This window comes from Augochlora pura, chromosome 5 (genome assembly GCF_028453695.1).
Source record: "Augochlora pura isolate Apur16 chromosome 5, APUR_v2.2.1, whole genome shotgun sequence".
Classification (NCBI taxonomy): domain Eukaryota; kingdom Metazoa; phylum Arthropoda; class Insecta; order Hymenoptera; family Halictidae; genus Augochlora; species Augochlora pura.
In genome coordinates this window covers 15,073,846-15,094,293 of record NC_135776.1, presented here as the reverse complement: position 1 = coordinate 15,094,293, position 20,448 = coordinate 15,073,846, and the positions used below count along the sequence as shown (strand labels likewise).

The 20,448-nt window shown below is 31.7% G+C and overlaps 6 protein-coding genes across 11 annotated transcripts; 4 read left to right on the top strand and 2 right to left on the bottom strand.

Moving 5' to 3' along the window:
• The first annotated feature begins 2,999 nt into the window (after positions 1-2,999).
• On the top strand, positions 3,000-6,406 carry Nvd (cholesterol 7-desaturase nvd). Its single transcript, XM_078180169.1, has 6 exons — positions 3,000-3,273; positions 4,489-4,673; positions 4,751-4,917; positions 5,054-5,232; positions 5,450-5,824; positions 6,170-6,406. The coding sequence occupies exons 1-6, from the start codon at positions 3,184-3,186 to the stop codon at positions 6,404-6,406; spliced, it is 1,233 nt and encodes a 410-aa protein (XP_078036295.1). The 5' UTR covers positions 3,000-3,183.
• A 1,337-nt stretch (positions 6,407-7,743) lies between these two features.
• Cn-iiib (cytosolic 5'-nucleotidase IIIB) lies at positions 7,744-10,417 on the top strand. The gene is made up of 6 exons (XM_078180170.1): positions 7,744-7,878; positions 8,748-8,846; positions 8,974-9,043; positions 9,155-9,507; positions 9,604-9,834; positions 10,109-10,417. The coding sequence occupies exons 1-6, from the start codon at positions 7,852-7,854 to the stop codon at positions 10,208-10,210; spliced, it is 882 nt and encodes a 293-aa protein (XP_078036296.1). The 5' UTR covers positions 7,744-7,851; the 3' UTR covers positions 10,211-10,417.
• A 233-nt stretch (positions 10,418-10,650) lies between these two features.
• LOC144469668 (TP53-regulated inhibitor of apoptosis 1) lies at positions 10,651-12,815 on the top strand. Of its 4 annotated transcripts, none has more exons than XM_078180174.1 (3): positions 10,651-10,797; positions 11,173-11,338; positions 12,630-12,815. In XM_078180174.1, exons 2-3 carry the CDS (start codon positions 11,192-11,194, stop codon positions 12,714-12,716), a joined length of 234 nt encoding a protein of 77 aa, XP_078036300.1. In that variant the 5' UTR covers positions 10,651-10,797; positions 11,173-11,191; the 3' UTR covers positions 12,717-12,815. The 4 variants fall into 4 exon arrangements, with proteins under 4 accessions (XP_078036300.1, XP_078036303.1, XP_078036299.1 ...); XM_078180177.1 differs by having other exon boundaries at positions 10,654-10,797; positions 11,137-11,338; XM_078180173.1 differs by having other exon boundaries at positions 10,655-10,797; positions 11,134-11,338.
• Positions 12,754-15,290, bottom strand: LOC144469664 (tRNA modification GTPase MnmE). 2 transcript variants are annotated; one of them, XM_078180167.1, is made up of 5 exons: positions 15,149-15,290; positions 14,404-14,577; positions 14,121-14,341; positions 13,293-14,005; positions 12,754-13,126 (listed from the first exon to the last, which is right to left on the bottom strand). In XM_078180167.1, the coding sequence occupies exons 1-5, from the start codon at positions 15,288-15,290 to the stop codon at positions 12,886-12,888; spliced, it is 1,491 nt and encodes a 496-aa protein (XP_078036293.1). In that variant the 3' UTR covers positions 12,754-12,885. The 2 variants fall into 2 exon arrangements, with proteins under 2 accessions (XP_078036293.1, XP_078036294.1); XM_078180168.1 differs by lacking the exon at positions 15,149-15,290 and adding an exon at positions 14,774-15,023.
• A 4-nt stretch (positions 15,291-15,294) lies between these two features.
• Hinfp (Histone H4 transcription factor) lies at positions 15,295-17,808 on the top strand. The gene is made up of 5 exons (XM_078180165.1): positions 15,295-16,169; positions 16,266-16,602; positions 16,731-17,046; positions 17,131-17,428; positions 17,509-17,808. Exons 1-5 carry the CDS (start codon positions 15,687-15,689, stop codon positions 17,734-17,736), a joined length of 1,662 nt encoding a protein of 553 aa, XP_078036291.1. The 5' UTR covers positions 15,295-15,686; the 3' UTR covers positions 17,737-17,808.
• On the bottom strand, positions 17,644-19,833 carry Rad60 (DNA repair protein Rad60). Of its 2 annotated transcripts, none has more exons than XM_078180171.1 (7): positions 19,689-19,833; positions 19,152-19,296; positions 19,004-19,085; positions 18,770-18,857; positions 18,483-18,683; positions 18,261-18,405; positions 17,644-18,177 (listed from the first exon to the last, which is right to left on the bottom strand). In XM_078180171.1, exons 2-7 carry the CDS (start codon positions 19,225-19,227, stop codon positions 17,903-17,905), a joined length of 867 nt encoding a protein of 288 aa, XP_078036297.1. In that variant the 5' UTR covers positions 19,228-19,296; positions 19,689-19,833; the 3' UTR covers positions 17,644-17,902. The 2 variants fall into 2 exon arrangements, with proteins under 2 accessions (XP_078036297.1, XP_078036298.1); XM_078180172.1 differs by lacking the exon at positions 19,689-19,833 and adding an exon at positions 19,435-19,669.
• Positions 19,834-20,448: the final 615 nt, after the last annotated feature.

Genomic DNA, 20,448 nt, shown 5'->3' with positions numbered 1-20,448 from the left:
TTCAGCTCGAACGCCTTTGTTTGTGTTAAATATCTGGTTAAAAAACGTTGTTTACAGTTGTTCATTGTTTTTACTGGAAACAAATCTGTGTTATTGTTGAAATTTGTTATACATAACGTTATTGGTTACACGAGGAAAACATTGTTCTCTGTTTTTGTTGTTTCAGCTTTTTCTCATTGTTTTCGTTTTTTCTTTTGGTTCTCACCATAGTGCCTTCGACTTTGTTACTCGATCAATTTCTTAAAACATTCGTTCTTGATCGAACAGACGCATTCCTGTTTGTATACAAACATTTGTATTCCAGACAACAATATATAAACAAATCGACGGTCAGCTCGATTTGTTTATTTATTTATTGATTAATTAACATATTCACTTTGTGGTCGTTGAATCACGTTGATGCTCGATCACCATACATACGAACGCCGCCATTGGCTACAAGATAAACAAACGAGGAGAACTGATTTCGTTTATCTTGTCATTGATATCTCGCTTCTGTTGCTCGAAAGTTATATTATTTTCTTTTTCAGTCGTAAGTTCGATGAAATAGTAAATAATGTAGATCAAAAGTGTTTCCACCGACAAAGCGATCGCGTAATCACGCCATTAGGGTTTTCGCGTGCTGATACGACCGCGTATAGTTCATAATTATTGCGCTTACTCATAAACAGCTGATTTTATGCATTCACAGAATATTTTATGGTTTGAAATTCGATGCACTAATAAATTCAAAAGAATCGTGAAAGATTTTCGCTTTCGGTCGGGCTTTGATAAAATTTTCGAGAAAACACAGAACTTGTGATTTCGATCTTTGGTCATTTGTAAAAATCTGTATTTGCATAAACATCTGCGTGTCTGCTTATATGTACTACCTATTGCTACGTGTGTACGAGTGAATTTTAATTATTAATCTATCGAATTGTATCGATCTTTCTACGGTATGCTATGACTACGAACGTTGTTAACATTAATGAACAACGAGAGAAAGAATTGTTTTTTATTGCGCGTATGTAAACGAACAAAATCGTCACATGGACAACTCTGCGTCTTGTGTAACGTGTATAAAGATACAGAATAAAAAACAAACATAAAAATATATTTAATGGGCCATCCTTCATTCCCCTTTTTCTATTTTCCGCCCTTCCCATTCTCGAAGATATTCCCGTAGGGGAGAACGGAGCATTTTCGAAAAAGACACGGCGGCGGCGCCTTTTGAGAGCCACGGGAAGTCAGAGAAAATCGTAGCCCGTGACGGCGCAGCGCTGACCGTTGGCGACAGATGCGTAAATCAAAGAAGAGCGGTTAACAGGGAAATAAATGTGGAAAAACCGGGTGCTGTGGATGGAAACGGTCACGGGGACCGATAACTAAAACCGATAAAATCGAAACCTGGAAGAGAAAAGGCAAAGAGGGTAAGCAGACGCAGAACGATTCGCGATCGTACCGGAGATATGCAACAAGGACTTGGAAATCGGTTTTGACCTACACAGTGCACGGAACTGATAAATCTAGTGACCGATGTGGATCGCGTAAGATCGACTGGACGACTCGAAAACAATAACATATACGTATACGAGATTCGAAGCCAACAAATATTCCGGAATCTCTCGAATGAATGTGACGCGGCAACGCGTTGTTTGTTCGTGTTTATGAATGTCTAACGTCATAGCCTATTGCGCAAATCAGTTATATTATAATTCAATTATTATTGAAAATCGAAATTTCGTTAACGCATTAATAAAAGATGCAGCTTACGACCTAATTAAAAAGTAGCATTCTAACCAAATTCATTCGACCGGGTTGCAAGGCTTACAAAGCTGCAATGATGTTGTTTACGAAATTTTTATTTTAATTGAAGATATAATGTAAAGAGAAATGGAAAACAAGAAGAAAATACGTACACATATATATGTATACGGCTCTTGATAATAATAATACAGATGACTCCTGATAGAGACTTATGAATGTCGAAGAAGGTGGTCTACCTCAGGAAGGTATAAAAGGCTGTGTCTTAGGTATGAAGTGGCTCAGTCGTTCGAAAAACGATCGAGGGTTCAGAATCAGTCTCTGCAAGGACCTTCCGCGCGCTTCTCAAGCCCCTTCATTCCCAGCATTTCATTCTATCGTGTTCTACATTGGTCCCGTCGTCGCTTCAGTGGCTAGTGGAACCTTCAGAACCAGTACGCTGAATTCATTTTCGACAGAAAGTGACAGAAACACGAAAGGACCGCGAAGAGAATACTTTGTAATCATTATTAACCAAAACGGAAGAAGAAGAATTCTGTCGAGGACCAATATCGTTAAAGAGAATAGTGAAAAGAGGCATACCTATTTACATTATTAATTCACATTAACAGATAAAGTATTCGTGAAAAAAAGGTGAGTCTGAAAAATAGACCAGGACTCTGTAATAACTTCCTACCGCCATCTACTATCCACCGAAATTTCAGAAATTCTGAACTCGCTTCGGTAGTGGAAAACATCCCGTGAAAATTAAGAACTGCCAAAGAAGCGACGGATCCATGATCCGACGATCCCAGCATTTATTGTCTGCCATCGTGATCCATCGATTCCAACGCTGGTTTCTCGATCTTATTCCGAGTAGAACATCGCGCCGGATCCGGGATATTTGTCAGAAGAAGACAAGGTCCGAGTTCAAGAAGTCGGGTACACCTGCCAAGTATCGAAAACGCGTCAATCTCACGTGTAGGGAGAAATATTGAATAGAAGGGAAGGGAGGCCGTGAACAGGTGCAAAGAGTAGACGAAGAGAACGAAGAGGAGGAAGCGTAGAAAAAGAGGGAAAATATCGAGCGGGAAAGAGGAAAGAAGGAATAGAAAAAGACGGATAGCAAACGCGGGAGGAAGAGGGGCGCAAGGGGAGAATGATAACGCAGGGAAGGGAATAGAGAGGAGAAGAAAAAGGGAGAGTGAAGGAGAAAGGAAGGAAAGGAAGAAGCGAGAGCGCGAAGTTGGCGCTGACTGAAGAGAGAAGGCAAGGAAAGGAAAAAAGGAAGAGGCGGATGGTGGATGGTGGAGCGAAAAAAGGAAGGAGGGAAAAGAAGAGAGAAAGACGGTGAGTGCGAGGAGTAAGAGAGGTGGCTACGAAGGTGTTCCAGAGGGACAAGTTTTTAGAGTGCACTTGCTCTTCTTCGTTCGGGGGCAGAGGGTAAAGAAGACAGCAATGGCCGGATGGTGGTACCTTGGTGGTGCTTTTCTTCTGCTTTTTGGTATACTCCTCGCTCCCTATTTGTTCAAGATGAACTTGATCAAGGTGAGTCCTCAATACCATCTGCCCGGCTTACCTACTTATACATATGATGTATTTAACTGGCGTCCTCAGTCCTTTAAAAACTTAGTGGTCTACCAATCGTAGGACATTGTAACAAATACAAACTTGTCATAAGCTATTTCCTTTGAGCTCTTCTGTTGACCTAGGGACAGACGTGTGACATAATTTAAATATATTGAAAAAATAATACGAGTTACGTTGCTTTAATATAATTATTAACTAATTAATTTTTTGAACAGTCTGGTCGTGTGCACGTGTAGTAATTGTAAGCTAACTTCTTTATTTTTTATATGCCGTAATTGATCTCGTATTTGGACGATTTGATAAGCAATATTAAGTTCTGTTCAACTGTATTTTCAACTGAACAATGTTCCGAACCTGTTTTCGCTTTTAACCATCCATCGCAAGACAGCCTGTATTCCAAAATTTGAGATTCTTTTAAATCACAAGCGATTTTTATTTACTGCACTAACGTGGACACGTTTATCTGTTGTTACTATCACGTATTATTCTGGACTAGTTTATATCAGACGATGTTTGCATTAATTTACCATAGAATTAGCATTAAATTTCAATAGAAATCGGACGAGTCTGCGACGAAGTTACGCATCAATTTTACGCTTCGGAAGTGATTGCTGTTTTTTAAAACACTGTTTAGTTTCCATAAAAAAACGTGTATATAAATTTTACGAATTACAAATTTTTATTATCTTTGTTTTTATTCGTTTGTCGGTATAGTTTGACACAGGCAACGCGTAAAACTGGTACGATGACATTATGTTTGCAGATTGTGTTAACGCGTGACACTGTAGAACTAGAAGAATCCTTTTTCCTCGCATCAGCGACTTGTGATACGCTTCGAAAGAAAAGCGTCGAATCTTCAATACTTCGAAGCATATTTCAATAGAGGTTGAGCATTGTTTGAATTAAATCTCTCAGAATGATCGTCCACGTGTTGCTATTAACTAAACGATATCGTTCGAGTCCCTTACAATTGCTTTTAATTTATAATATTCAGTTTATTATAATTCCACTGACATTATAAACACATATGTAAACTATTCAAACTACTGCAAACAGAAATTTACACTAATCTAAAAATAATGGCAAGTGGTGCTAACATAATGTCACGATCGAAAATCTTAATTATTTCTCTTTTGTTAAGAAGCGATCTAATCTCTTTCGCTCCGCTTGCAGGACCTCAGAATACAAGGCAATAGCAAAACAATGCTCGCTAATCACTTAGAGTCAAAAAAACGGAAACTGGGCAAACTTCCTCCAGTTTATCCGAACGGTTGGTTCGCACTCTTAGAGAGCTTTCAATTAGTTAGTGGTCAGGTGAAACACGTGGCAGCGCTTGGCGAAAATTTCGCCGCATTCAGGTATTTCGACATTTATGCTACAATTCGGTTGCGTTCGATCAAATGGGTTGAATTAACAGCAGTCTGTTCGTTTAAAGAACAGATAACGGGACGGTGAGGATTTTAAATGCTTACTGTCCTCACCTTGGCGCCAATATGGCCGAGGGTGGCCGGGTCAAAGGGGATTGTTTAGAATGTCCTTTCCACGGATGGCAGTTTCGCGGTTCCGATGGAAAATGCAATTACATACCATACGCCGATAAAGGTAACTTTTTACTAGCATCTGTGAATTTTTATAACGCTAATAGAGTTTGAATTTTCTAAATAAATCTAATTGTACTATTTAATACTGTTCATTCTTACTTTAAATATAAGTCTATTCGATATTTGCCATTGTACAGTGCCACATATCGCGAGGACAAAGACATGGAAGTGTTGCGAAGTGAATGGAATTATATTCGTTTGGTATCACGCAGAAGGATTAGAACCCACCTGGCAGCCACAGACAGTCAGCAATGTTTCGAATCGCACGTGGCGTTATCAGGGTCGAAACGAGTATCTTATCAACTGTCACATACAGGTCAGTTTCAGTAGAAGTCAAAGTCTAAGTTTGGATAAATCAATCATGACATTGCTAAATGTTTAGAGACTAATGTTGAACATTTTGAACAGTTAATAAAATAAATTTGAATTGCACCAACTATCGGAATAATGACAATTCGAAAAACATTTTCTAATGTTACCATTAAAACTTTCTTTCCCCAGGAATGGAAATGATGATATTGGTTTTGTTGCAGGAAGTTGCTGAAAATGGCGCAGATACGGCACATTTAAGCGCTGTTCATGGACCAGCGGTGTTATCAAACTTTATCCATCCACTTGCAAAGATCGCCCGACATTCCTGGACGAACATCGGTTGGACACCTCATAGTTCCCTATCAGAAAATAAATCCACCGAAGTGGATGAGAAGAACAATGGGGAGAATATGAATCACAGAGCTTATACAACGTTAAGGCACACCCTAATAATCTTTGAAAAATACAAACTCTGGCACTTGGATGTCCACGTCCAGCAAATCGGCCCAGGATACGTGGAAATGATGATGGAGACATTTTTTGGCCCGTTATGTATATTGCAGACGGTGACACCAATGGAACCTCTTCTGCAAAAGGTAGTATCTTATAAATAAACAGTTTCATTATTATTTATTAATACAATCGCATACCCTATAAAATAAGTGCATTTGTAAATTACCCTGGAAATTTACAAATCAGTTTAACACGAGCAGGTTTACGAAGTATGGGCAAACATTCGATCTGTATTTTAACAATTTTTTATATCTAACATATTAAGGCACATATTTAACTATTTTTAACCCTTGTCGGACGTCAGACATTCAAACCTAATAAGACATAGTCCGATAACGGTTAAGAGATATTAAACTTTTCCGACATTATATATTGTAACACATTTATTAATCTTACTAATATTATCTTCACTTTCCTAATGTTATTAGGTGGTTCATGTAATTTACGCTCCGGCATTGCTCTCCCCGTACGCCTTAATCATATTCTTAGGAGAAAGTTTGATGTTCGAAAGGGACGTGGCTATCTGGAATCGAAAGAAATTCGAAAAGCAGCCGCTCTTGGTAAAAGAAGACAGAAGCATTATATCCTATCGCCGGTGGTACACGCAATTCTACTCTCAGCATAGTCCGAGTTATCATTCGGCCATGAAATCTTTACAATGGTAGCAGTGAAACACTCATTCGAGTATCGATAACATTCTACGATATTAATAACAATCGTTTTAGTAATAGGATTGATAATTATAAATATATATATATAATTATATGTATATACATATATCTTTTTTATATATATGTATAGAGAGAGAATGTACCATAATATGTAATCATAATTGCAGTAGTGGTGTGAACACAAAAATGACGGACAGAATGTTATTAAACATTTTTCAACACGTTTCATTGTATCTCCCACTAGTGAAATTATACCCACATGATACACTCTTCATATAGAGGATGCATAACTAACTCAAAATAAACGACTAAAGTATTTCTTTCTATACTTATTATATGTATATGCAATTTTATGCTATACGTTTGTAGATATATTTGAATGCCACTTACAATGTGTAAGAAACAAGATATGCTATTGCATACAAAATTAAGACATTGATGACTTTGCAGTCTATTTGACCTTCAAGGTCATTCAAATTACATATAAAATGATTTCATGTAGTATTATAAATAATGGTGAGAGATATTTTTGCGTGATTTATTTTAGGTAAGGCATTCTGTATATATATATGTGGATGAGTCACAAAAAGCAGATGGCAACTATTTTGTACTATACCTGTATCCAGTGTTGACAAATGGCATAAATGCACATATAACATCACGACTGTCGAATGATATTGAACTCTGAAATACATATTAATATATTATTAAAAAATAAATGAGAAAATAGAAAATAAAAATACACCTTCTGGTTCTATACTCTCAAATCAGATTATAATCATAGTTTGTATATAAATACAGATTCAAACTTGTAAAACTGTTTTGATGTCATATTTTTTTCATTATAAATGCAATCTTTAATGTCATCTTAAAAATTAAATAAAAGAGATATGTAATAACACTTCTTTATTAATACAAGTTTCTAGTAGCAATCTTTGATGTTTAAATCTAAGAAAAATATATCATATTCTGTTTCTTTTGACTCACCCTGTATAAATATTTCATACGTTAACAATAAAAATTAAATGTACGTATATTTATAAGGAAATATAAAGAGTTCGATTATTATAGAAAAGATTATATTAGTATTTGCTAGTATTATTAAATAATCTATGAAAGAAATATGACGTTACTGTATGATCTTAATTAATAATACCTACATATTTTTTCAATATAAAACTTGTTTTTATAAAAATAATTACCGTTATTCGTCAGTTTCTTCGCGTATGAAAATTGAATCAAAGTATTCGCGTAATGGAAAACAAGTGAAAGGGCAAGTCACATGATTGGTGTACAAAGTCACGTGACTCACAGTGAAGCTGATTGGTTATACGAATCCGTGGCGGCTCTTCAATGTCTCGCAAAACGGCTGAACTACGAAATACATAGCAGCAGACTGTTGACTGCGGGACTGTGGTCCCGTCGCGCAAAGAAGAACCATGACTTTCGAGATAAGTTTGGACGACGTAAGCATTTTAAATTTCACGCGAGTTCCCTCTTGACCAATCATGTTTAGCTTCGTTCCATTTCAAGTTGGTGATCAATATAACATCACATAACCTTCATATGATCAATAAATTTTCTTAATAGTAACAATTTTCATAAGACCTATTCTCCGAATTTTTGACAATATAAAATAATAATAATAATTTTATGAATTTAATGACGTTTAGATAACGCATTGAAATAGTACACAAAACTCTACAACTACAACAATACTGTTTTATGTAACATATATTATGTACCATTGTCTGCGAATTTTTTGTTGAAAATTACTAAGCTGTTTGAACTTTGACACAAAGAACGGGAAATGACAAGTGAACGTTAATGGTGTCAAAAAGTAACGTGCTATGAAGAACCACATGTGTACATATGTACTATTCTTGTGTCAAATAACGACAGCAGAATAATTAACTAACAAAAATTAATTGTAATATGATTAAATTGCATTTGAAATATAAATTACCTTTGATTTTGCCACAAAATCAATCATGATGAATCTTAAGAAAGGTAAATCTAATACAATTGTTTGATGACATTATTTCAACAACTTCGCGCAAAATTTGGTTCTATAATTTGGAAAGGCCTTTGAAATATTTTTATGAGTAATGCACAAACATAGTAATAGAAATTGGGAACAAAATTTAACAGTAACGGTAATCTTATATACAATTCTGTAACTTACTTTAGCTCAATGTGTACATAATTCGGTAATTTAAACAATCTTTAGGAACGTATTGTACAATTTCTTAATAAATAGTTCGTTGAAAAATAATTAGAATTTTAGATCGTTAAAAATTTTAAATAATTTAACAAATTTCGTTTTTTAATGCAGTTTCCAACACTGAAATTGAAAAATGTCTATATCAAAGATAAAAAACGTCTTTTGGCGATTATAAATACAATTTTGAAAGATGGAACTAACTTTTTGCAGGTATGATTATGATTTATTTATTATAGTTTACAATAAATATTTCATGTAGTTTGGTATGTTATTAAATTATTACAAGGTTAGTTGCATATATTTTTAAAAGAAAATTAATGTAAAACTTCTTTTATAGATTGTGACAGATTTTGATTTGACGTTAACAAAGCAACATGTTAATGGTAAAAAGGTTCTTAGTAGTTTTGGTATGTCAAGATCTGTAAATACGCTTTTTTTCAATTGATATAAAAATTTTAGATAACAATATGATTTGAAAATAATAAATAAAAAATCTTGTCTTAACTTTGATACTACAGGTGTCTTCAGTAAGTGTAAGCAACTTTTAGAGACATATTCAAAAGAATCAAATCGATTATACAAAAAGTACAGACCAATTGAAATTGACCCATATTTACCAATCAATGTAAAGGCTGAAGAAATGACTAATTGGATGATTGAAACAGAAAAAATATTGAAAGAAATACCTTTTGATCCTATTGAAATAGAAGAAGTATCAAGAATTTATGGTACTGACTTACGAGATGGTACCCAAGAAATTTTTACAAAATTGGATTCTGCTGATATTCCTATACTGGTATTTAGTGCTGGTTTAGGGGATGTTGTAGAAGCTATATTAAGAAACAGAGGAGTCCTCTTCAATAATGTGAAGGTAACAACCATATTAACACACTGGAAAGTACATAGTATAATAATTACATTTTGATGTCAAGGTTCTGAGTATACATAACAATATTTTGATGTTAAGGTAATTTCAAATTTCCTTAAATACAAAGATGGAAAGATAGTAGGATTCAGAAATAAAAGACTGATTCATGTCTTCAACAAAAATGAACATGCAATAGAACAAGAATATTTCAAAATTCTTGAAAGAAGAAGAAATGTTTTGCTAATGGGCGACAGCTTGGGTGATGCATCAATGGTAGATGGCATGAAAGATGTAGGTGCAGTATTAAAAATTGGTTTTCTATATGATCATGTAAGTATCAGACATGGTAAATATTTACAGCAGACGGAAATCCTCAAATGGCTTTACCTTACCACATGTTTTCAAGATTTATTTTATTAAAAAAATATCAACAAAACAATTTTGATGAATGTACTGCTTATAATAGAGTCACATTAATACTTTCTAATAGTCGAGGTCATTAAGGTGCTCCCTTATTGTAAATATTTACCAGAATTATTTTGTTCTAATACATTACTATCTGAGAATAAGTCCATTAAAACGGCAGAAATGTTTTATTTTTTAGGTTGAAAGTAGCCTGGAATCATATATGGAAGTATTTGATATTGTTTTAGTTGATGACCAAACAATGCAAGTTCCACTTGATATACTAAAAAAATTATTATAATTAATAATTAAATATTCGAATCTTTCTGATATAATTGCAGTATAGCTAACACAATTTTATTATTTCACAAAATTTTCTTCATGAATATTTAATTTTTTAATACAAAACGCATATGGTTTTGTAAATAAGATACAGTTTAATGGAATTTGTTAAAACCAAGTTATTATTGTTACTATAAATAAATGTATTTTTTAGAAGATAACGTGAATAATATGAAATAATTTTCTCAAAAAATATACACAAATTTTATTTCCTTAAATAATTTTTAACACTCTGAATTTTGATCAAACCAAAAGAATAAGATTGACAAATATTTTAAATTCTTCGATGTTCAATTTAATTTGGTACTAGATGCATAAAAAAATATTGAATTTCCGCGCATCATTCAATTAGTAGTAACACGTACCGCAAGAGGGTGATAGTATCGTGTTAACGGAAAAATTGTGCATACATTTAGTTGCACGACTCTGTTGATACCTATCACCCACTGACTAAATGATGCAAAGTATTCATTAACATAACCACAAAATAACGACTATACAACAATAATATCTTGTTGATTTCATTTTTGATAAGGACATCTGGATGTAAGTAATTTCTATTTTTTTTCTTGAATAACATATTTTGTTATTAAATTATAATCCCTTCGACATAAACAGACTTAATCAAATTAATACCACATACTGTCTCGTGAAACACTTGACGAAGAACGCAGTTCGATTGATCGATTTTAATCGACAGTAATATTGTACGCAATTGAATACATATAATATATGTAACGAAACTCAAAATCAGTTTGAATAATGTTCAGTTAATATTAAATCATAGTTCACATTTTATAAGCTTAAACAATATTTTTGTATATATATTTAATTTATTAACTGTCAGCAATATTATTAGAAATACAATGCCTTTTTAAATAGCAGGAAATCGTTCCGATATAATTATCCTTATTAAATTAGTGACATACTCGAAAGATAAATGAACAGCATCGCGGAAGCTTGTAATCATCTGAAAAGGGAGTACGACAGCTGCTTTAAGCTTTGGTTTTCCCAAAAATTTCTAAAAGGAGATTTCGACGATTCAATGTGTTCTAAACATTTCAAAGAATACAACCAATGTCTGCAGGTAACTAAGCTCCTTTTACTCTTCTAAATCGCCGTTTTAAGTTAATAAATAATTTAATTATGCAAATGAAATTACGTGGTTTTCGAAAAAAACTATTTTTAAACTTCGATAAAAATTGTCAATGAATCAAAGTGTTATGTTCTAAACAATTTATTTGTAAACATTTATCATATTTATTTTTAATTGAATTGATATTTAGATTTCGTATTTATAATGTGTTCTTACTACAATCATACATGTGATGATCACTATTTTGACTCGTTTTTTATATCTATATGTAGCATTGATTATTGATTTGTACTGTGTATGCATGTATTGAATTCCCGTAAAGTAATGCAAAAGATATCATTGAATTACATTGAATTAGTCAGCTTGAAAAATTAATTTTTCTGTGTGTCTTGCGATAAAATTATATGCAACATTAAGAAGTACTTGAAAATGAAGTATTCGTTCTACTAATATTCGAACTAACAAGTGCACGTGCGAATGACACAGTGATAAGAGTTTAAAAAATTCGATAGAAGTAAACGCAATTGTAAATTATGGAAGCCTGCAAAGACTTAAAAGGAAAATACGATCACTGCTTTAATGTTTGGTTCTCCGAAAAATTTTTGCATGGAATTTATGATGATAGCGAGTGTGCATCCTTACTTAAAGTTTATACTGATTGTGTCGCGGTAAGTGTCATCATACAACGATGCTCATACTAATCATTTCCTAACATTTTAAAATATTGAAAATAGTGCTTAAACAATTTTTTATTAAAGTTTAAAAAAAAGTAATGATTCATTACATGACTTACAAGATTTTATTATTTCCCCAAATAATGTAAGCTTTGTCCTAACGATCTTCTTACAAGCAAATTAGCGATAAGTACCATAATTTATAACTTTAAAATACATAAAATAAAGAAAAACGTTACTGAAGTCTAGGAAAGTTATAATATTTGATGGTTCATTAACCTCAAAAACATTGTTAAACCACGTGTAAAATCATTTTAAATATAGTTAATTTAGATCTAATAATGCTTTTTAATAGTAAGTCTTTAATATATAAATAATAAATTATTTAAATATTCAGGACTCGTAAAGAATATACTTTTCTAACTTCTTAGTAGTATAACCTAAAACAGCAGAACCGCAGAGTATGTTACATTCTACACTTTTTTATACTGTGTGATGTAATCTGAAATAAAATACTATCCGAATATTTTTTTTAATGCGATGATATCTATAAGCATTCAAGGAGAAAAAAACTGTACGTTAATTAATCCAGTTATTTTATATTTTAGAAAGCTATGAAGGATCAGAATATAAACTTGGATGAAGTTGATGTGTCACATTTGGAAACAGATAAAGACAAAACAAAAGAAAGTTGATAGCTAGATGTTTAATAAAAATTTTTTTTTTCATAGATTTTTATATTATAAGGAAAAAATGCTAAGGTATATTGTCAAATAAATCATTATAGTCTTTAAGATATTATTTGTAATTGTCTTCACCTCTCTAGTTACATTTTCATTAATTACTTCATGTGTAAAATTATTTTTATTTTCCAACACAAAAATTTTTAAAAATAATATCAAGGACTTCCTCATTGCTAATGCAGCCTGTTATTTTTCCTAATTCTCTTGCTGCAGATCTAATATCCTGTATAGATATGGCCATATCATAATTCTGCATTTTTGTCCTTTCTAAATATACTTTAATGTGTTTTACAACATTTGTTAAGTGATTCCTACATCTTGCATGACTAATCACAGGATTTTCTTCAGATGGATCACCGCATCTGTAATTAAAAAATTTAAATAACTAAATGTGAAATCTATGTATAGACTTTTTAAATAAACATTTGAAAATGATTATATCCTATTTTAACTTATTATTATGTCTTATTTATATAATCATAAATTTATATCTCTTTTAGTAAAACTTTAAAATATTGTAATATGTACATTTCTTTGAAACATTCTCCTAATGTATTTGTAAGTTGTTGTAAACCTTCCTGTGTTTTACAAGAAATTGGAATGGCATTGTGGTTTTTCCATTCTTCTATTTCTTTTTCTTCTAGTAAATCCACTTTGTTAACTACGATTAGAACATTGTCTGTTTTTATGTCTAAAAGGTTCTTGTAATGTTCTATGAACTGTTTATAAGAACATTTGAGATCAATTTCTGCACTGATTAAGCATATAACAAGATTTGCTATTTTTGTGCATTCTTTTGCTCTTCTGATACCTTCCTCTTCTATTTCATTCTCTGGGTCATTTCTAATTCCTGCAGTATCTGTAAGAATCGTTGAATAACCGCATATATCTGTTGTTAATTCTATAACATCTCTTGTTGTGCCTGGAAGTGAAGTTACAATGGCTGCATTTTTTCTAGAAAGGAGATTCAAAAGACTACTTTTTCCTACATTTGGCTTTCCAAGAATTGCAACGCGTACTCCACTTCTCAAAATTTCTCCTTTTCTTCCATCACACAAGTGTTGTTCAATTTCTGTGCATAAATTTTGCAATGTTGTTTTTGTATTTTCTAAAATACTACAACCCAGACTATGTTCTTCAGAGAAATCAATATAACCTTCCAAGTTAGCAAGTGAATTTAAAAGAATCATCCTCCAGGAGTTGTAGAGGCGGCGAAGAGAACCACTGGCTTGACTAGAAGCCTGTTAAGCACAAATAATCAACATGTTAAACTTAGAGAGTATCTAATCCAACTCTTGTACTCAATTATGATATAATAAATTGTTGATAGTATTGTGTTTGTATTATATTATGCACCTGTTTGCGTTGTTTCTCAGTTACTGCATCAATTAGATCTCCTATACCTTCTGCTTCAGTTAAGTCTATCTTTCCATTTAGAAAAGCTCTTTTTGTAAATTCTCCAGGAGATGCAAGTTGAAAATGCAATTTTGAAAGTGCTTCAAGAACTGATGTTACTATCGCAGGACCACCATGAACATGAAATTCTACAGAATTCTCCCCAGTAAATGAATTGGGTTCTGAAATTGTATAACTACTGTATATGAGTGAAGTCTTTCTTTATCATTACTAGTTACAGTACCTGAAAACCAAAGACATAAGCCTTTATCTAAAAATTCTTTTGTTTCAGGATCATAGATTTTTCTCAGGACAGCCTTCCTAGGTTCTAAATTTGATATTTTAGTCATTTTTTGTAAAGCAATTGATGCATCTGGACCAGATATCCGAATTACTGCTACACCACATTTCCCATATCCTGTTAAATGATAAATTTATAAGTTAAATTTTCAATAATAAAATTATAATATATTTAGGTATATTTGAATTGCTTTTCAGAAAAATATGTTATTATTTGCATATGATTTATATTTGGATAGTACACATTTTTATAAATCCGCACATTACGAAAGTAACAATTAGAAATAAATATTAATTAATAATGCACGACTGACTTGTAACTATTTTGTGTAATATGATTTTGTTCTAACATTACAATCATCTACTTCATCAAATTACGCACGAAATTTTAACGCGTTTGTTGCAATTTTTTAATATTAATAAAATTGTATATTATTCAAGAAATGTTTTTGTTATAAACTTAATATTAGAAATATCATTTCCGCTTCATTTTAATATATTTCTTATGGATATGATAAACATAAAATATTTTTAAACTTGCGGAACGCATGCGCGAACGAAATTGGCGGAATGCTAAGTTACTTGTCGTAAAAAGAGTATCAAAATAATATGCATGTTAGAAGTATCTTTTTCACGTAGTTTCGTGATAAAAGTGTATTATTCAATTAATATAGTAACAGTGTAATGACCAGAAGAAAGCGCATAAATTGTAGAACATTTTTTCCGTTCACTGAAGTGTCTGTGCAGTAATATTTGTGACGGAAGAACTGAGCTTCTTCTTCTCTCTGTTGAGGCAACCAATAATTTCAATATTTGTTTAGGTATGAACATTTTAACATTCGTCAGTGAAATATCAAGAACTTTCGTAAATACGAGACTTTACATTGATTTTTAGAACGTATTTAATTACAAACAGGTTATGTATTTAAACCCAAGTACATAACGTACATGTATATTAAACATAGGCATTGATAAAAGTGTTCTAAGGTGGATGTTACGAACTAAACGTTATGTAGTAGTTTTGAATTCGAAATTGAGATTCAAATTACGATTTTAATTTCTAAGTTTTTACTATTGTTATCTATGTATGTAATAAGGAAAAATAGATATATAATAATACAGTAAAAAGGACGTATATTTATAGCTGAGTCTTAAATAAATTATATAAATACACGCGTTCATAAAATGAGAACTATAACTTTTCTATAAGTATTAAATTTGATAAATATGGCTGAGTTTGTAAAAAAATTAATAACTAGTAAGGATGTGCAGCAACGGTGCAATGAATGGGTGGAATCTCAAAAAAATGTTACTTATACCGATGAAGTACATCAAAAAAGGAAACAAACTGATGATGATGACAGTTGCAATACGGATTCCGAGTTTGACTCTGTATCGGAAAGTGGTAAGAAAAGGAGACGAGTTGGTTTGCCAGTGAAACGCGAAGTTTATCATTTGTCTTGCGAATGGACCGATTGCGAATATGAAAATAATCACGTTGAAAGGTTTGTGAAACACGTGGCCCAACATGTATCTGATTTGGGTACACGGACCAACGAAAAAGGTATCGATGTCTATGTGTGTCAATGGAGTGGTTGTTTTTATGAAAATAATGATCCCGACGAGATATCAAGACACGTGAATTATCATGGCTATCACACGAAATTGAAATGTATTGGCTCAAATATTCGTTCCCGAGTTAAATTGCCCGTAAGGAATTATACAACGACTTTGAATTCTCTTAATTACGTAATTTATTATTTAGAAAGATCACTAAAGCATTTGAAATTTAACCTTTTGTTATAGAAATGTCGCCGAGACTCAGAATGGAAAAATGTTGTGGATCTTCCAGCACCCCTACTTTGTAGGTGGGAAGAATGTTTAAAATGTTTTAGAAATTATCAACTATATCTATATCATGTAGCTGCTCACATAGAAGAAAGCCCAAGAGGCAATAAAATTGAAGGTGGCTTAGAATGTAAATGGACAGGTTGTGGAAGCTTCTATCCTAGTTTACATAAATTGAGGGATCATATGCGACGTCATACAAAGGAAAAAATGGTAGCTTGTCCTGACTGTGGGGCTACATTTGCTTCTAACACGAAATTTCTCATACATTGTAAACGGCAAATCCCAATTGATGGTAAAGTAAAATTTCAAATTTTTGGTACCATATTTAAAATATTGAAAATAGTAATATAATAACTGAGATATTTTTATATAATATAATAATTTTCATATTTTCCATAAAAACATAAAATTAATAAACAGTGCAGGGATTGAAATGTTCTCACTGCAACAAATTTTATCCAACGGAAGGAGTCTTAAGAGATCATATGCGATTGCATGTTTTTAATTACAAATGCAGTCTTTGCGATATGAGTTGTGAATCACCAGCGAGTTTAGCTAAGCATGTAAGATACCGACATGTTTCCACCAGAAATTTTCCATGTCAACTTTGTACTCATGCTGCAAAGTCTCAGCAAGATCTTGATTCACATATGTCAGTTCATACAAATGGACCAAATTTTTCATGTCATTTTGAGGGATGTTTGTATACATGCAAGGGTGCATATACCCTTGATAGGTAATACATTTGTCTTTATTTCAAGATATTCCAAATAATTGAATATTTATAAGTGTATCAAATTTATCTTTTCAATATTTTAAGGCATATAGAACGAGTGCATGGTGCACAAATACGTTGGTATTGCTGTCATGAATGTCCAATAAAATACAGAAAGAGCTATAGATTGACAAAACATTTGATTGAAGCACATAGATTCCAGTTACCTAGTGGACACACAAGATTTCAGTATACTCATGATGATGATGGATGCTATAGATTACAAATGGTGAGATATGAAGCAGTTGATGAGGAAAACAATCCTTCAGCTACACAGTCCAAAGTTCAAAATAAAAAGTATAATATCAGATTAAATAAAAATTCTGCTATTCCACAAGTGGAGGTAAAGTAATACAAATAAATGTGCACAGAAAATAAAACAGGAAACACGGTAACAAATAAATAAATCTACTTTTCTTGAAGGTATATGAAGATTTGGATGATGAAGGGGATGATTGTGAAGGTACTGAAGTGGAAGAAAGGTTAGAAGTAAAAAATTATGAAGGAAAATCGATGCCTGTTATTTCAAATATTTTAATATCAATTGATGAAACGGACACAGAGGGAAATATAATTAGAAGTAAAATTGTAGAAGTTCAAGAAACTAGAGAGTTACCAGCATCTGAAGGATCACCATTAATTTTGACATAAATTAATTTCATTTACTTAATAACAAATTTTAATGTACTGTAACACAAATCAAATATAAATTTTCTATAAAAATTTTAAAATGTGTTTCCTCAATTTCTTATATTCATGTTGTTATACTTGTATAATATTTTTATTAAATATATTTAAATAAATAGATAAAATTTTACTAGGAAGACAATCGAAGATCAAAGCAAGCTTCATCCTCTATATCTAATGAATCAGGAGTATCTGTAATGGCAATCAGTTCCCCATCAAAATATAGTTTCATTTTTGATTCTTCAACATTCAATTCTTCTGCACACTTTTGCCATAGCTTTTCGAAGGTTTCATCACGTTTAACTAATATTGTTAGATTTTTCTTATTTGTGGTTTGTACTTTTATACTACGAATATCTTCATCCAAAGTCTCTTCCTTAGTACTTTTCTTTACGACACCTCCTTCTATAAAAATATTTTTATTTTGTATGTAATGACAACAGAACGAAAGGTTTAATTTTTCATTTAGAGTGTAATAATCAATTTACCAAGTATATCGATTACGGATAAATTGATCGAAACCGGCGTATCAGTTTTTTTAATTACTCTATCCATTTTAGTTATTAAAATGTCATCTACGGAGACTTTTTCCAGATTTGCGAAATGCTCAAATATTTTCCGAAAATTTTCATTCTGGAACGATGTAAATAACTGATTAATTAACTTTGATTTCAACATGATGATAGATTATAATAGAATTGGCAACATACTCTACAAATGTTCAAACGATGCAGATCTTTTGATCGCCAAAGAATCTTGATATTTACATCATAATTTTCATCTTCACTAGAATCTACAATCTCTTCCACAACTAATTCCGTAACGGAATCAGACTTTTCTTGTACTGGAGTTACTTCTTTTTCTACAGACACAATTTCCAAATCCGAATCATAATCTAATGAATTCTTCTCCTAAAAAAGTTAATAGTAAACTATGATTAATAAAAGTTTTACTAGGATAAAACTGCATTAATTATATTCCATGTAAAGGTTTTTACTTGTGTGTGTCTTCTTGTTGTGCGACCTGATATACTTTTTCTAGATCTTGTGTTCATATATTGCCTTTCTAATAATACAGGAGCAATTCTGAAATGAAACGCGATTTCATAGAGTAGTCTAAATACAGCTTTAACATATTCTATGTATAAAAAAGCATTAACTGAATCACAATATGATTAGAAGTTGTAAAACTTTAAAAAAAAGTAATATCTTATAAGATTTGTTTTATCAACCCTTCTGTTTGTTCTTCTATTGTTACTATGTTCTCCTTGACAGTCACTTTATTAGGATGTGATGGTGCTTGCTTTTTTAAAGCTGTAAACCAATTTTTTGTAATAAATTAGAAGAATTAGAATTCGACAATAAAATTGATTACTATACCTTTTAGTTTTGCAACAGAATTTAAATATACATCATCCTCATCCTCAGATGAAGATCCTAATTGTACTGTATTCATCACACAACAGTTTGTTTAATAATGTGTAATCAAACTAAATCAGTGTGTTCGGAATTTAATAATCGTATCCTGCACATAAAATAAAAGTGAGGTTAATTTAATACACAAATAAGTTACATACTTGTACTGTTTTATATACAAATAAATATATATGTAAAATTTATTAAACAATAAATGTTCTACAATAAATATTTAAAAATACCTTACCGGTATTTTAAGCCAGTGACCATAGATAATCACATACACCGGTATTTAATTTATATAAGATGTATTAAAAAATCTATACTGTTTCTTAAAACATTCGATAAAGAAAACTGTTGTATTATCTCGGAAAATTATAATAATTTGATGTCAAAATGATCAGAAATACAATACATGTTACGATGTTATTACAATGGAAATATGTACATACATTGAATGTAATTCCATTTGGAAATTGGAACAAACACTAGTGTACATACCTATATACAGGGCATTCGATTATATCTGTTAAATATTTTAAGTTTCATAACTTTGCAGTTGTACTGTAATGGTTTTGTTTTTTAAAATATTAATGATTACATATGTTGCTGATCCGCCAATAGTAACGCTTATATGTAGTGTATAGTATAAGTCATCGAGAGTGTAGCTTACACCAACATATATAGCATATGTGTGGTACCGGCGCCACATTAAAATGAACCATGGCGTCACCTATTGGGTAACGTTTCAGTTGTTGCCAATGTATGTTACAGTTGTTGTTACTAGATAACGCTATTATATATTTTTTAAACGCTCGATTCTTTAATTAAAACAATTTAATATCTTTCTGTAATATTAATTTCTTGACCTTTCTGGATTTATAAAATTTAAAAGATTGATAATTAGTTTGCGAACATTTTTACAAAATTTAAAAAGACAATTGTTTCTAAACGATGTTAAATTTTTAAGATCACTTTTTTTATTCATAGCATCCAACCGTTAATTATTAGTTTTGAAATTATATATAAATTTCGACAAAGTTTAAAATACATTCTAATTAAACGCTAATTGGAATTGTGATAGTTTCTGCCGTACTTTAACAAAATCCTTGATTAATGCAGTCGTTATGTGATACATACTTTCAATAAATACAGCTTGTTACATACTAATTCATGTCATTTTAAACATGTAGAGAAAGAAAGTGGGACCGTCATCCCTTCAAACATCTACTGTTCTCACTCTTATTATTTAGTCTTTACT

Coding starts and splice junctions, on each gene's coding strand:
- Nvd (XM_078180169.1), top strand. CDS start 3,184: ATGGCCGGATGGTGGTACCTTGGTGGTGCTTTTCTTCTGCTTTTTGGT. Junction 3,274..4,488: donor TCAAGATGAACTTGATCAAG/GTGAGTCCTCAA, acceptor CTCCGCTTGCAG/GACCTCAGAATACAAGGCAA. Junction 5,825..6,169: donor TGGAACCTCTTCTGCAAAAG/GTAGTATCTTAT, acceptor TAATGTTATTAG/GTGGTTCATGTAATTTACGC.
- Cn-iiib (XM_078180170.1), top strand. CDS start 7,852: ATGACTTTCGAGATAAGTTTGGACGAC. Junction 9,508..9,603: donor TCCTCTTCAATAATGTGAAG/GTAACAACCATA, acceptor TTTGATGTTAAG/GTAATTTCAAATTTCCTTAA. Junction 9,835..10,108: donor TTGGTTTTCTATATGATCAT/GTAAGTATCAGA, acceptor TTTATTTTTTAG/GTTGAAAGTAGCCTGGAATC.
- LOC144469668 (XM_078180174.1), top strand. CDS start 11,192: ATGAACAGCATCGCGGAAGCTTGTAATCATCTGAAAAGGGAGTACGAC. Junction 11,339..12,629: donor AATACAACCAATGTCTGCAG/GTAACTAAGCTC, acceptor TTTATATTTTAG/AAAGCTATGAAGGATCAGAA.
- LOC144469664 (XM_078180167.1), bottom strand. CDS start 15,290: ATGTTCATACCTAAACAAATATTGAAATTATTGGTTGCCTCAACAGAG. Junction 14,006..14,120: donor CTGAGAAACAACGCAAACAG/GTGCATAATATA, acceptor TGTGCTTAACAG/GCTTCTAGTCAAGCCAGTGG. Junction 13,127..13,292: donor GGAGAATGTTTCAAAGAAAT/GTACATATTACA, acceptor TTTTAATTACAG/ATGCGGTGATCCATCTGAAG.
- Hinfp (XM_078180165.1), top strand. CDS start 15,687: ATGGCTGAGTTTGTAAAAAAATTAATAACTAGTAAGGATGTGCAGCAA. Junction 16,170..16,265: donor GTTCCCGAGTTAAATTGCCC/GTAAGGAATTAT, acceptor CTTTTGTTATAG/AAATGTCGCCGAGACTCAGA. Junction 17,047..17,130: donor GGTGCATATACCCTTGATAG/GTAATACATTTG, acceptor CAATATTTTAAG/GCATATAGAACGAGTGCATG.
- Rad60 (XM_078180171.1), bottom strand. CDS start 19,227: ATGAATACAGTACAATTAGGATCTTCATCTGAGGATGAGGATGATGTA. Junction 18,858..19,003: donor ATAGAAGAACAAACAGAAGG/GTTGATAAAACA, acceptor GTTTCATTTCAG/AATTGCTCCTGTATTATTAG. Junction 18,178..18,260: donor ATCCGTAATCGATATACTTG/GTAAATTGATTA, acceptor ATATTTTTATAG/AAGGAGGTGTCGTAAAGAAA.